The sequence below is a fragment of the Nelumbo nucifera genome, chromosome 2, assembly GCF_055504915.1.
Source record: "Nelumbo nucifera cultivar China Antique chromosome 2, China Antique-T2T, whole genome shotgun sequence".
Taxonomy (NCBI): Eukaryota; Viridiplantae; Streptophyta; class Magnoliopsida; order Proteales; family Nelumbonaceae; genus Nelumbo; species Nelumbo nucifera.
This window is the reverse complement of record NC_142650.1, coordinates 34,309,450-34,324,799: the sequence shown is the minus strand read 5'-3', so window position 1 is coordinate 34,324,799 and position 15,350 is coordinate 34,309,450. Positions and strand designations below refer to the sequence as shown.

The following is a 15,350-nucleotide window of genomic DNA, read 5'->3' as shown; positions in this document are numbered from 1 at the left end:
GTGCATGGATTCTTGTCTTGTCTTTCGTTTCTGCAGGTGTCGGTAGGTGAAATACGGATCATTGATCATGGAACACCACGATTTGCATACACACTTGAATCTTAAGAGAGATTTGCAGGGACATCTCAACAGAATCTCCAACAACGTTTCTGCCGACTCCATCCTGCCTAGCCTTATGCTTAATTTTTTGGGTTTTGATCAACTTGCTTCATTAATTTGGTGGCCGTATATAAAATAAACAAACAGCATAACAAACTCCTAACAGCTACATCCGATTGTGATGGGATATGTTACTGCGTGCTGCCATCCGTCATTTTGGGGGAAGTTCTAATCTAATATCATTTTGGGGGAATTTCTAATATATAAACAAAATGAATTAGACATATGTCAAATTCTTATTAGTGATAGTTCAAAAAAAAAAAAACCAGACTATACCCACCACCATGCAGAGTTGTGAAAAGTGAGAAGCTCCCACTTTTAATCATTTTTTGAAAAAAGAAATTGTGCTATTAATTACTGTTAACTACTAAATTAATTAATTAATCCCAGCTATTGATTATTAATAATATTTACCTTCTAATTAATTAAGTACAACTATTAATTACTAATAATAATTATTGTTAATTACTAATTAATTACATTTAACTACTTCTAATTAATTAATTCTAGCTATTAATTACTAATAATAATTATTCACTGATAATAATTAATTACTTAAAATAATTTCTTTTAATAATTAATAGAAAATTTTAATTATTTAAAACTATTTGGACAGATAATTAATTATTAATTTTAATTTCTTAAAATTATTATTTACTGAATAATTTTAATTACTCTTTGATTAATGACCTTATTTTTGAATAATTGGTTTTTTATGTTCAAGAATTTTTTTTGCAAAAGTTCAAATAAATTTTCTTTTGCAATGCTAACCATTTTATTTTTCTTTTATTCAGTTTTCCAAAAGATAAAATAATAAATTAATGATATTTCCCTATTTTTATCAAATTATGTATTTATCAAGTTGTTGTCATTTATGATGACAATGATGATGAGTCAACTTTTTGAAAGAGAGGGGTACTAATAATAATTAATGACTTCTAATTAATTAATTTCAGCTATTAATTACTAATAATAATAACTCACTAATAATAATTTGATATTAACTAATTGCTGATAATGTTTCTCATTATTAATTCAAAATGATAATTAATAACGATTTTCATAATGATAATTAATAACGATTCTCTGTACTTAGTATGGGGTCATTCACTGGTTATTAGAGATAAGAGGATGAGGTGTTATTTAGACTCGGAACGTTATAATTGTTTTCTTGGAAAAAAACACTTAGAATGGTGGCATCTAGACCTGTTCATGGGCCGGGCTCGGGCCGGGCTTTCACTTGTCACTAATGAAAAGATACTAGGCCTGAGCCCGAGCCCGGCCTGACCAACGGGCTTATAACTTGGGCCCGAGCCCGGCCCTGGTAAAAAGCCCGAAACCTGAGCCCGAGCTCGAAGCCCGACCTAATTTAAAAAAAAACAAATTTCCCTATTCAAATTAGAATTAAAAATTCAAATAGTATTTTTTGTTCTATTTAAATGAACAATGGGCCTACAAGATGGTATTTTTCCCTTTCTTTTATATTTTAAAATACAATTTTACATTCTTAAATAAAAAAAAATTATTCAAATGGACATAATCACATAACTAAATTTAAGTTTAATATTAGGTCGGGCCGGGCTATTTTGACTCAAATTTATTGTGGGCCGGGATTTTTGGCCCAAATTTAAGCCCGCGGGCCTATAAGCATGTTCAAGCCCGTCCGGGGGTCAGGCCGGCCTGTCGGGCCACCCGGCCCATGAACAGGTCTAGTGGCATCTATGCTGGTACGGTTGATAGTATTTCTTTTTTCTTTTCATGGGATGCACAACCCATCGGGCCATGGTAAGTGGTAACCCATCCCCCAAATACAAAGACGGGATTTAATTGGTCCCAAATCTCTCTTACAAGTTACAACCAACCAAAGGCCTTACCAACTAGCCAATTGGCACCTTGTGATAAGTTTGATACAATGCATACTGTTATAATTAAAGAAAGTAAGAATTAAAATTTCAATAATTACTTAAATATTTTAACAAAATTACATATTTATTAAAACAAAAAATTTCATTATAATAGATTTAATACTATTTATATTATTAATAATTTTATATTTTTACAAAATTATGTACTAACAATATAAATTATAATTTTATGGATTATTCAGTTTAAATGATATTCAAATAATGAAAATCTAACACTAAAAGACAAAACATTATTTAAATATTTAAATGACTAAATATCTGAAATAACAAAATTCTAAAAATAGCTAAATAATTATATAACAAAGTATTTAACGAAAAACTTTAAATATTTAATGTATTATTTAAATATTCAAATAACTAAAAACAATAAAATATTTAACATAAGTAAATTTTAAATAGTTAAAACAATGAAATTATGTAATAAATTTAAAAATTTCTTAAAATTAGAAAAATAATTATAATAGAATTCATAATATTCAAATTAATAATAATTTAATATTTACAAATTAATAATGAAATTATGAATTCAATAGTAAACATTTTAGTTTTTTCAGATTATTAAATTCAACAAATAATTAATATTTTAAAAAATTAAATAATGATATTATTTAAATAACTAAATAATATTGTAAATAACTAATTTCAGGTATATCAACTAACAATTGTATTAAATAATATTAAAAATTTAATCTATATTTTTTATATATTTATAAATAATAAAATTTATATTTATTGTATTTTTAGTAATTATTTATTGTTTTTTGTGATAAATGTATTTTCATTAATTGTGTATAAATTTATTTTTATTGTGTTATTTAACAGAAAATTTTCAAAAGTTATTAGAGATTAAACTATTCTTATTTAATTTTTTAAATTTAATTTATTGTACTTATTGTATTTATTTTATTTTTATTATAAATTTATTTTCAGTAATTATGTATTCTTATTATAATTTATTGATTAATATATATTATAGGTTCAAGTATTTTTTGAGATTACACTATTTATTGACTAATTTAATATTTATTATATTTTTATAATTATTGTATTTATATTAGTTATTTATTGTATTTTAATTATAAATTTATTTCCAATAATTGTGTATCTTTGTTATAAATTGTCAATAGTTATTGGAGATTAAACAATTGTTATCTATTGGAGATTAGTCTATTAATTTACTTAAAATTAGGAGTGTTCATGGGGTGGTTTGGTTCAGTTGCAGACTATTTGGCTAACCAAATCAACTTGGTTAGGTTAGGGAGTTGGTCACTCAAAACTAACTTACCATTAGTGAAAACTGTCCAACTCGATTTTGTATCGGTGTGGGTTGACTTTCGGTTTGATCAATCGATTGAAAAGATTTAAACTTTAAAAATTAAGTTTATGGTATAAAATAGTTTAGTCTTTAGACTAATAAGTACGAGAATTTTCTCATTTTTATATATTAAAAAATTATATTTAAAATTTAAAATATTAATATATATTTATGGTCAAGTAAGTTCAGTTTTGGTCAGTTTACAAATTGCCAAACCAAAAGACCCAACCTGGTTGGATTGGGAAGTTGTTGAACCAAAACCAATCGAAAATATTAGAAAACCGACCAAAACCAATCGAGTTTCATCGATTTGATGAACCCTAGATGAAATTAATTATTATTATTATTATTATTATTATTATTATTATTATTATTATTATTATTATTATTATTATATTGTAAAAAATATTAAAAGTAATATATAAAATATAAGTAATTATTAATTATTAAAAATGTTAAAGTATAAAACAATTATATACTCTTATGTGTTTCTATTACTTAGCTTTCGCTTAATAAATCCCATGTATTGCATGAGTCCCCGCTAGTACTTATATATAACGCAAATCAATCTACATCAACATGCCTCTCCTTTCTCTAAACCCTCCTTCTTGCTTCCTTCTTAACTGTCTCTCCTTACTCCATTCCCCCATACCAACCCTTCTACATATAGGTAGCCATGTGGCATCCCTCAACATTACATGGAGAACTCCCAAGCATTAAGTATGTGTTTGGTATAGCTTTTTGTTTATGGGTTCGCATCTGCCCCCAAGGATTTTTCCCCCAAAATGTTCCATAAAATCGGAACATGACGCATGTCATGAAACACGCGCACTAGGCAAGACACGTGCGAAAGCAATTCGATGTCATTTCCAACACCCTGTTAATGAAACATGCGCCCAAATGGGTTTCTTCTCCCATTCTTCTCCATTCACTTCGAACTGAAACCCTTGATTTCACACGCTTTCATAGCCCACCCACCAATCAAGTTCCGCCGGTCGACGACAGGAATTAAGTAGTCTGTAATGTAAGTTCCAAGTACTATGATTGTCTTATTGTCAGCTATTAAAGCTTTGTTTCCTTGTGGTTTACAAAAGACTTACCTCCTGTCAGTATGGTCATTGGCATCGACCGGTGGGTCATCGAAGGGGGTGTAAAGCGGCGTCAGGGGGCTCCCACTCTGGCGGGTTTAGATCTGTGAATGTTAAAAAACAAATGAGAAAAAACAAAAAACAAAAAAAAAAAGAAATGAGAAAAACTTACATTACAGACTACTTAACTCCTACCAGTATCTGTCAGCCGACGAAACTCGATCGGTGGGTGGATTATGAAAGCGTGCGAAATCAAGGGTTTCAGGGTTTTTAGTTTGAAGTGAATGGAGAAGAATGGGAGAAGAAACCCATTTGGGTGTGTGTTTCATTAATGCGGGTGTTGGAAACGGCATCAAATTGTTTTCACATGCATCTCGCCTAGTGTGAATGTTTCATGACACGTGTCACGTTCTGGTTTTGTGGGACATTTTTGGGGGGAAAATCCATGGGGGGCAGATGCAACCCCTCTGTTAATCAAATAAATGTTTGTACTTGATTTGTCTTCAAAACTTAGAGTACTTAATAAACCGTTTATTGACAACTAGGCACCACATTAGCGTTTTAGTGAATAAATGCTCAACCATTGGGGGAAGCATTAAAATGAGTCTTCCCCCAATGATTGATGTGCACATAAATCAATACTCACTTTTGTAAATATCAATCGTACAGATGAATATGATGAGAAAAATGCTGATTTGGCAATATTATGATGGCGTTTTAATAAACACCTATCATAAAACGTCCACGGAAGAAAACACACACTAAATGTAAAACAAAATACATTGGCTGCTCGATGCAACCTATATTTTTGAATGTCTTATAGAACTACAAATATGTAGCCACATTCCCCTTTTTAGCTAAGAGTACTCTATTACGTCTTTGAACATTTTCTTTCCCTAATAACCGCAATAACTTTCTATTCCTCAAACGTATTCACCAATCTTCCCAACAAGCTTTTTTTTCACCTCTCTTCATTCCTTCCAAGTAATGTTCATCTCCATTCCTTTTTAGAAACATTGATTTAGAGGCCGAGTGAGAAAGAACATAAAAAAATTCGTTCTCCCGAGCACTACAAAACATAATTTAGAAAAACGTATGATCATTTTTGTGCCAATTTTTATTTCCAATAATGATCTCCGGCACACCATCTTTGTTTTATTCTAAAACATTTCAATCAACACAAAATAGACCTTGAAACCCAACTAAGCTGATTCTTTTCTTAGTATTGTGACGTGTATAGTGCAACTGTATAATGGTAATTGGTTAGGATTCCATTTTAGTATCGGGATAAGAAGCCCGCCACCCAACCTTTAGCATTATTTTTATGCACAAAGTGGCTGGCTCTTAGACATGAACTTACATTTTCATAGTTCTAGCTAGACTGAAGCTTTACCAATACACTATGCAATGGCTCCCATTTTTACACTAAGATACTATATAATATTTGCCTAGTACTAATAAGCTAGTTTTGCATCCTAAGCACAATATTATGCTATTAGATTTAAATTAATCAAAATACCATATTTCTTCTATGCATGTAGCATATATCTATTGCATGTTAACTCATAACACACCCATTGGTGTTGGTTATAATGTTGTAGGGTATACTTTGGGAATACCATAGGAAGGTTTATGAGAAGTTGGACTCTTATATTCAAGCACAACCAAGTGAATTTATGGGAAGAGTATTAAGGTTCATTGTGGAGATGGTTTTTAATGGAACAATAAATTAAGTATTAAGTTAATTCTTTCACAAAATAATTGGAAATTTCATTTTTGGTTGGAAGTTACAAACTTTTTGTATGGATGGGCCATAATGATTTTTATAATATTTGAATTCTTTTTTGAAAACAATCTTAATGCCTTAGTTTTCAGTTTGCTCAGTCCAATCAAGCATGAAATACCATTTATACTTCGAAGTAGCTTTTACTCTTTCAAAAATAAATAAATAACATTAATTTGTCTTTATCCAATGTCTCAACAGCTAAATCAACTGTGTAATTGATACACTTGTACCATTGTCATATATCTAAAGTTTTTGAGCAAGTTGAATATTTTTCAAATGTTCTGATGATCATATGTATGCAATCAAGGTAAAAGATAGTGAAGAATATACAAGAGTTTATATGCCATAGCCATCTCACAAACTAACATTTTAAAGCTTGAGCTGAAACAATCGAGCGGGTAACTACCCCAAGGTAGTTTTAAGTGATTCCAGAATTTGGTTTCCAAATACAGCTTAGATTTTATCTTTCTTTGTGAAACCAAAATTCTGTTTGAGAAGGCTTTATATATGCTAACTCTTACATTATTCCTCATAAAGGCCAAGCCAAAGGAGTAGCTTTATTTTGGAAATCTGGAATAGATGTCACCTTTTGCTATAAGCCAACATGTATGCTTTCCTCGAGATTTCCTCTTATCCTACCAAACATCCTTCGATGCCTGGTTTTGGGTATGGCCAGTTTTTAAAACATAAGAGAAATCATTATTGGTTGAATTTAAAAATCACGACTGCTTCATGGTAATCTTCCCTTTGCATATTGGAGACTTTGAACGAATCTGTGGTGATTGATGCCAAGGCCCTAGTTCCTCCAAGGTTACTACTACTACTAGAAAGGTTCTTGTGAATTTTGTAACCTTATTTTTGAATTGGAACTTCTGGAAATATCTCTCCAAGGATGGGGAATTGCTTGGTCCAATCGGACCCTTACATCTTTTACTCCAGGAGGCCAACACATGGGTGGAGATAAAATGCATTTGGTGGAAGAACTATTTCCATCAATCCCGCCTTTGATGTAGTAATAAAAACACTGGTTGCGCATTAATCCATGTTTCCCATTGTGTCAATAGTGCTGATGGAACTCTTCTTCACGTGTTACATTATTACTGTATTGCCTTGATGCCCAAGCGGCCTGGTTAGGTAGGTTCATGGCTTTATTTGAGACTTACGGTGTAGCCTCTTAATAATGTCAAAGAGCTTATATATTGTTGTGCGGTGGTGTAGAGATATTGCAGCCTACACTTTTGCCGATGGATGGCTTTTAAGGGGTGCAATTATCATGAAGCATATATTGTATTTCAAACACACTCAATTGTTTGAGCATGTACAATTTGATCATACCTTTATTATTGTGAAAGTCAGATGATGATGGATGTTTTGTTGCTAGATGAGTACTGCTTCCACGATTGTTAGTCATCCCACTGCTTGGCTTAAGCTAATTGTTGCTGTTGCATCCCTGAAAAATAGTTGTAGATGCGGCTTTTAAATCTGATTATTGGTCCAATTGGTTTGGTACTTCGACACCATTAAGGGTACCTTAGTTTGGCAAGAGCTAATCCCATCAAACGTAGCAGCAGCTTGGATATTGATGAAGCTCCAACTGTGTGTCATGGCATTTCATTGTTACAACAATTACAGTTATCTTGTATTGATATTGAAGTTGATGTGGAAAAAAAAAATAGTAATCTCTTATTCTCTTGTTGGTGGGTCACAACATTCCACCATGATGGCTAACTCATATCATATCCACCTAGAGGGGTGAACTTTGTTCGATGATACGCAAACAAGACTCCTCATATTGTAGCCAGTAAAGGTGTATCTGTCTACATCTTTTACATGATAGGTTGCTCTTGATTTGTTGAGATAACAAGAATATTATCTTTTCTTGAAAAGTGGTGAAGTATATTAAAGAAAAAAAGGCATACAAGTTGTATACATCAAAAGGATGAGGAGAGTTCCCCAGGTACACACCCTAGACAAACAAAGAAACTTCGGCCCTAAAAAACATCCCAGGCCAGGCCAAGAACCCAAACAAGTTGTATACACCCGGTAGAGGCATATCGGACAGTATCAATAGTTTTTTTTTTTTTTTAGTTCTTTTAAATCCAATTCAGAGGGGCCGGTTTAAGGTCCGTCCACCTCTTGAACTGGTCGAAACCCCAATACACCCTCTGTAGGGGCATATCGGAAAGCTCCCAATACGATACGTATCGATACTTTGAACCTTGATCATACATTGATTTGTTTAAATGCACGATAGTTATATGGCCCCCACCACATACTATCATTTATTTCTTTTAAGATAATCACTTCACTTAATCCTAATTGAAAATACCAAAACCTTAATAACATATTTTATGTTTTTTGAATATTTTATTCTTTATCTCCTCTTTATTATAAATCATAACTTATAATAAACTGTAGTCATTTCAAACACTTTTTTTTTTAATTTTGTACTTAGAAAACCAATAAAAATATCAACAAATACTAATAAAACATAGGTTTAATATATGTAGTGAAAGTTTAGTTAATATGTGAGATTAAGAAGTTTTACAAGATTTTAAGGGATGAAAGGAAGGTTGGGTTGGGCCCAACCCAAAGCTGGCTTCGGATTGTGTTAAGGTTGAAGGAATTTAGCTAGGGTAAGGGTTGAATAAGTCAGGTTGGGTTAGGGTTAGGGTTAGGGTTGGGGGTTTAAAACTTAAGGTGGGGCTAGGGTTGGCCTCAACCCGACCTAACCCGGCCCAACTTGTAGCCCTATCCCACTTTAAGAACCCAATTCACTTTTTAAGAGTAATTCCGCTGACAAACTGCACAGAAACGTGCAACAGAAGACAATGGTTTACCTTCTTCATTCAAGTGTTTTCATTTATGGTTTACATTTTATTTGAATTTTACGGTTTAATGAGGTAATTAATAATTACTGATGTTTCTGATACAAACCCTTCCCATTGCCGGAACAAGTTTGTATCTGACCTCGAGCTGTGGTGCTGAAGCACCGCTCAAAGAGGGTTTTAACAATCACAAAGATCACCGAAGAAGAAGAAAATGAGTTTAATCGTCCAATGCCTTTATTTCAGTATTGATTGATTATATATGGGAAGCCGATACAACTGTCAATCAAGCCTAATGATTACAATCATGGGTCACGATAATGTGCAACGATGATTACTGTAATGACTGTTATAACAGTTTGCAGCCTTTGATATTCATTCTTTATGACGATTAGGATGATGGCCACGTCAGCAGGTTTATAAGTGATTTGTAACCCCAGGGCTCCTGTAAAGGCTCGTATCAGTTTCAAGCAATGGGAAATTGCAAAATTGCAACTTGCAAGGATGATAGGTTGGGTACTTGGGTTTCAGTTGTACAAAGCAGAATAAACTTCAAAGATCAGGTCAGGAGATGAGTAGAGAGAAAATGCCAAGGAACCATGGTGATTTATTTTGGCCACAACATTTTACAAAAAAAAAATAATAAGAAGAAGAAGAAGAAGAAAAGATTCATCAAAAAAACATTTTACAAAAAAAAAAAAAGAACCAGCAAAATTGATCGCAGAAGAAAATTATGCCGTACAAGAATACTGGGATACAAGCAAACTCCTTGGACTCACCAAATCATGAAGATCATGAACAATCTTAAAAACTGCATCTGGCTTTGCCAGCTTTAATGCATTCTGAGACATGGCCTTAAGCTCATCAGTCTTTGGACCAAACCATTGAGCAACAATATTGGCTATTCGTTTTGGCGATTTTGAGAACTTTCCACATCCATTTTCCACCACATAGGGCACGTTTCCCGCTTCCTGCAATGTTAAAAGCAAATCAGAATATGCTCAAATTTAGCAGGAAAAACATATCGGAAGTCTAACCGAGATATATCATGCATATGATACCGGAAATAAATATATTGTGCATATGAACCTACTTGATTTATTTCTACGAACATCTTTCTTAGTTTATTGGTTTAAGTTCTAACCGGTGGTTCTTTACAGGAAAGTATGCTCCTTAGGAAACCAAGGTTGCTTATTTGAAATTTCCAGTATTTTAAATGGTTTTGACAGGTAGGATTAGAACCCACAACAGTCTAGTACAAGTGAAATTTAGAAGAGGTTGAACCTTTTTTTTTTTTTATCAATAACATCATTTTCATTAAATTAAGAGAAGAGAGGGAATAAGTATACAAAGGGGGAGATAAAATAACTTAGCTCCCCAAAAACAGAAAACACAGGGAATGCAAAGAAAAATATTAAAAACTAGCCCAAAAAAACAGCCTCCCTATTCACTCCTTGCTTGGCCAACCCATCCGCAAATGAATTGGCACTCCTTTTCACCCAGTTGTACTGAATCTCAATGTCCCTACCCAGCCATAAGAACTGTTTTTTTTCATTGTTAAAGTTCCACAAACCACTGTGCTCTGTCTTCAACCAACTAACCACCACCTTCGAATCACCTTCCAGAATCAAGCGGCTAATATTTAATTCCTTTGCTCTTCGAATACCTTCAAGCGCTGCAAGGATCTCAGCCCTAAGAGAGTCACCTTCTCCAATAGGACCAGAGAATAAAGCAGTAACAATCCCTTCCTCATTCCTGAAGACTCCTCCAATCCCAGAGGGCCATGGATTCCTTGCGCTGCTGCCATCAAAATTCAGCTTTATAAAGCCCGAGGGGGGAGGGGACCAGAACGGACAAAGAGTCCTCTTGCATCTAGCAGTGGAAGCAATCTCTTTCCAGTTTCTTAGCAAGTCATCCATAGGAAAATCTGAAAACAACTCCAAAGATTTTAGCCAGTGGACAGCTCTTAAAAGGATTTGATCTAACAAATCTTCCAAAGTCCTTTCCTTGTCAGAAAAAATGCGTGAGTTTCTTTCTTCCCACAAAGACCAGCATACCGCTGCCCTAATACACCTCCACAGTCTTCCCTCACTTCTTAGGCCAACTGAAAAAAGAAGGAAAAAACAAACCTTGGACTATCTCCAGAGGATACCAAGAACACCCAAAACGGGAGAAAACCCACTCCCAAACAGTTTTAGCAACCTTACAAGAGACCATGAGGTGGTAGTCAGATTCCCCATCAGCTTTACAAAGAGCACATCTATTAGGAAGTAGACAATAGTTGGGTCTCTTTCTCTGAACTAAGTCTAAAGTGTTAATTCTTTCCAGGAAAATTTCCCAACAAAAAAAACCAACCCGAGGAGGAATAGGCCTGCTCCAAATTTCCTTAATTGGAAAGGACAACCCCAAGGGAATAGGAGGCTGAGTTAAGGTTTCAAAGAATGAAGCACAAGAAAAGGTACCAGAGCTAGAAAGGGTCCAAAATTTGGTGTCTTCCTTAGCAAGGTTTAGGAAGACACCCTCAAGGGAGGCTAGCAGAGCTACCAAGCTATCCAAGTCTGTATCCCTAATTGCCCTACGCAGGCCAAGGTTCCATCCAAAGCCAGAAGTGGAGGCTGAAGGGACCAAGAAAGAAGATATGGGTTCATTTTTCAAGTCTAAAAGAGCATACAATGAAGAAAACTGGTCTTTCAGAGGAGAATCCCCGACCCAAAGCTGTTCCCAGGAATTTATTCAGTTACCAGAATTTAGACCATACCTGATCCAAGGGGAGAAAACTGGAAGCAGATTGTGGATGGATTTCCAAGGAGAAGCAGCTGAAGCCCTTGCCAAGATTCCAGGATCCCAGCCATTGTCTTCCAGCCCATGAATCCTAGCCACAATCTTAGTCCACAATTTATCCCTTTCCAAAGAGAACCTCCACAACCACTTCCCCAGTAGAGCCATATTCCTTTTCTTGAAATTACCAATCCCAAGACCTCCTAGCTTTTTACACCTAGAGACCACCTCCCAATTCACCCTATGATCTCTCTTCTCCTCTCCAGGCTCCCAGAGAAAGTTCCTTATTAATTTTTCCAAAAGATTTGAAACCTTTAAGGGGATCTTAAACACTAACAGATAATAGATAGGTAGGTTAGCTAGGGTAGACCTAATGAGAGAGACTCTTCCACCTAAAGAAAGATAATTTCTCTTCCAGGCCGCTAGCCTCTTCTCAAACCTCTCCACTACCAGAGCCCAAAAGCTAATACTCTTAGGATTATCTCCTAAAGGGAGGCCCAAATATGTCAGGGGCCAGTCCGTAATTGCACAACCTAGCTCACCTGCAAAATCCCTTAGGTCTCTTTCGTTTACATTCACTCCCGCCACACAACTCTTATCGAAGTTTACCTTGAGGTTAGATATCTGCTCAAAAAGTTGTATTGTCAACTTAAGATTCTGGATCCAATTGAAGTTCCCTCCTTCACAGAAAAGGATAGTATCATCTGCAAATTGTAGAAGAATTAAGGGAGCCTCTTCCCTTCCTACTCTCCACCCTCTTATCAGATTCTTCGAGTCTGCTCTATGGATCAATCGCCCAAGCACATCAACAATCAGGGTGAAAAGAAAAGGGGAAAGAGGATCTCCTTGTCTTAGACCTCTCAACGCAGGAAAGAAGTCAACCACAGTCCCGTTCAGCAGGATAGAATAATGGCAAGTCCTAACACAACCCCAGATCCACTTACACCATCTGTCACCAAAACCAAAACTCCTTAACACCTCCATCAAGAAAGACCAATCAACCAAGTCAAAAGCCTTCCCGCCACAAAAGCACCTTGGTTGGGTGCAATAATAGAGGGGAGCACCTTCTTTATCCTGAGACAGCACCTTTGCAATGATTTTGTACAAGCTAGTCACCAGACTAATAGGTCTAAAATCCTTAGGTTGAGAAGCATCTTTTTTCTTTGGGACTAAGGCAATGAAATTTGAGTTCAAGCCCGGGTTTATTACGCCCTCCTGTGGAACTCCTCAAAAACTGAACTAAGATCATTCTCCAAAATATCCCAACAATCCTGGTAAAAGGCCATTGTGAACCCATCTGGACCCGGAGCTTTTATCCTATCCAAAGAGAATACTGCTTCCTTTACCTCCTCCATATCAAACCTTTTTTCTAACCACTCTCTCTTCTCTGCACTTAGAGTCGGCCTATCCAAACCCTCCAACCACACTCTCTCATTCATAGGCCTTCTAAAAATAGATTTGAAGTGGTTTACTAGAGCCTCTGCAATTTCAGCCAGGTGGGACAAAACTGCTCCATCAACTTCCAAATTAGAGATGAAATTCTTCTTTCTCTTTCCATTTGCCACTGAAAGGAAAAACCTTGTGTTTCTGTCTCCCTCCTTTAGCCACTTACACCTGGATTTTTGCCTCCAACCGATTTCCTCCTTAACCAAGATGTCCTCCATCTGCTTCCTCAAAACCCATCTCAACTTCCTTTCTTCCTCTCCAAAGGGGTCTCTCTCTTCCTTCAGGTCCAAATCCTCGATTTGCTCCACCAAAACTTGTTTTCTCTCTTCTAATCTTCCAAACTCCAGCCTATTCCACTCCTTTAATTGTGATTTTAAGTATTGGAGTTTCTTGTGGAACCTCATTCCTTCCCAATCAACTACCGGATTAGCTTGCTCCCACCACTCTCTGATCTTCTCAATGAAACCCAAATGAGTCAACCACATATTTTCAATTGAAAGGGGTAGGCCCTACTCCTCTTATTTCCTCCTTGACCAACACTATAGGCCAATGGTCTAAAGTAAGTCTAGGGAGAGCCCTAGAAGTAATGTTGCCCCAATGTTCCTCCCAATCTGTTGAAAACAAAAATCTGTCCAACTTAGAGCAAATTGGCCTTGATTGAAGGTTGGACCAAGTGAAGTTAGTTCTTTGAGTTCAAAAGAGTCCACAAATTGGTTGAACTTCCTCATACTTGTTGTCACTCTCTGTCTGGGGTTGTTGGTTTCCTCCATAAATCTCACTACATTAAAATCCCCTCCCACACACCAAGGTCCATCCCAGAGGCCTCTAATGTCACTCAATTCTTCCCATAATTTCTCCCTTTACCTATAGTCATTGGGGCCATACACATTTTCATATCCATCATCCACCTGTCTGAACTTTAGGGAGACAGAATGATCTCCAATTAGCTCCTCCACAGCTAAGAGTATCTCTTCTTTCCACAGGGTCACAATCCCTCCTAAGGAACCCCACGAAGGAGCAGCCACCTACTTTATACCCCTAGAACTCCACACACTCCATGCCCATCTGCAATCAAAATCCATTCTTTTGGACTCCTGAATCATTACCACATCCGGATTAAACTTCTTAATTACCTCTTTAATTGTTGCTCTCTTCCTAATGCTGCCCAACCCCCTCACATTCCAACTTAGGATTCTCATTGAAAACTCTTGGCCTTAACCCTAACTACTCCAAGATCTATTTAGACCATTTTCTTCTAATCCCTTTCACTTCAAACTTCTTGTCCCCCTCAATATCTTTTTTTAACCTCTCCACTTCACTAAGCCTTCTAAACTTCAACTTGCTGTCCTCTTTTTTTTGCATGTAGGCTTTTAGATCATTCGGGTTCTTTAGCTTGCACCCCAACTTTTTCACAAACTCTGCAACTGACTCTTCCCCATTAGTTTCCTCTTTTTCTAAAGATACACTCTCCTCACTCCTAGGAAACTTCTTGTTCCTTCTCACATTACCTCTAACTACAGCCCTTTCTGTCCCCTCCAGGCTCCCTCTCTGCAATTCCTTCCTTTCCACTTCACCCAAAAGGCTTTCTAAGATTTCCCATATTATTGTCTCTCTGCAAGTTTCCTCACCCACTTCCCCCCCTTGTAGACGCACCGTGGCTTTCAGACCAAGGGCTTCCGACTCTTCGTTGGGAAGAGAATCTGGAACAAGAGACACAGAGCGCTCATCAATATCCAAAACTATATTGATAGAGTTGAGGGATTTACCTAAGGCAGAGAAGTGAGGAGAGAGCAAAGGCGAAGGAGTGGTAGTCACTTTCTTTTTTGAGAAATTAGAGCACTCTGTCTCCCAGAGTTGGGGGAAGAAAATCCCTGTCGTTGTATCAACACAATGACCCCTTTCTGTACCCAAGTATGTACCTCTCTGTGAGGTATCGTTGTTCAGCTCTGAGAAGACCCGAGCTACCTCCTTTTCGGCCTCTTGCAAAGCACTAGAACTAGGGGGGGCTCAGCCAGATTTGGGTTA

General features: G+C 35.9%; 1 protein-coding gene across 2 annotated transcripts in view; it reads right to left on the bottom strand.

Moving 5' to 3' along the window:
• Window positions 1-9,688: 9,688 nt before the first annotated feature.
• Window positions 9,689-15,350, bottom strand: part of LOC104589849 (monogalactosyldiacylglycerol synthase, chloroplastic-like) — a 29,451-nt gene continuing 23,789 nt past the window's right edge. For both annotated transcript variants that reach the window (XM_088898449.1, XM_088898448.1), the window contains one exon: window positions 9,689-10,072. In XM_088898449.1, the coding sequence (XP_088754575.1) occupies window positions 9,833-10,072 (240 nt within the window). In that variant the 3' untranslated portion in view covers window positions 9,689-9,832. The remainder of the gene's footprint in view (window positions 10,073-15,350) is intronic.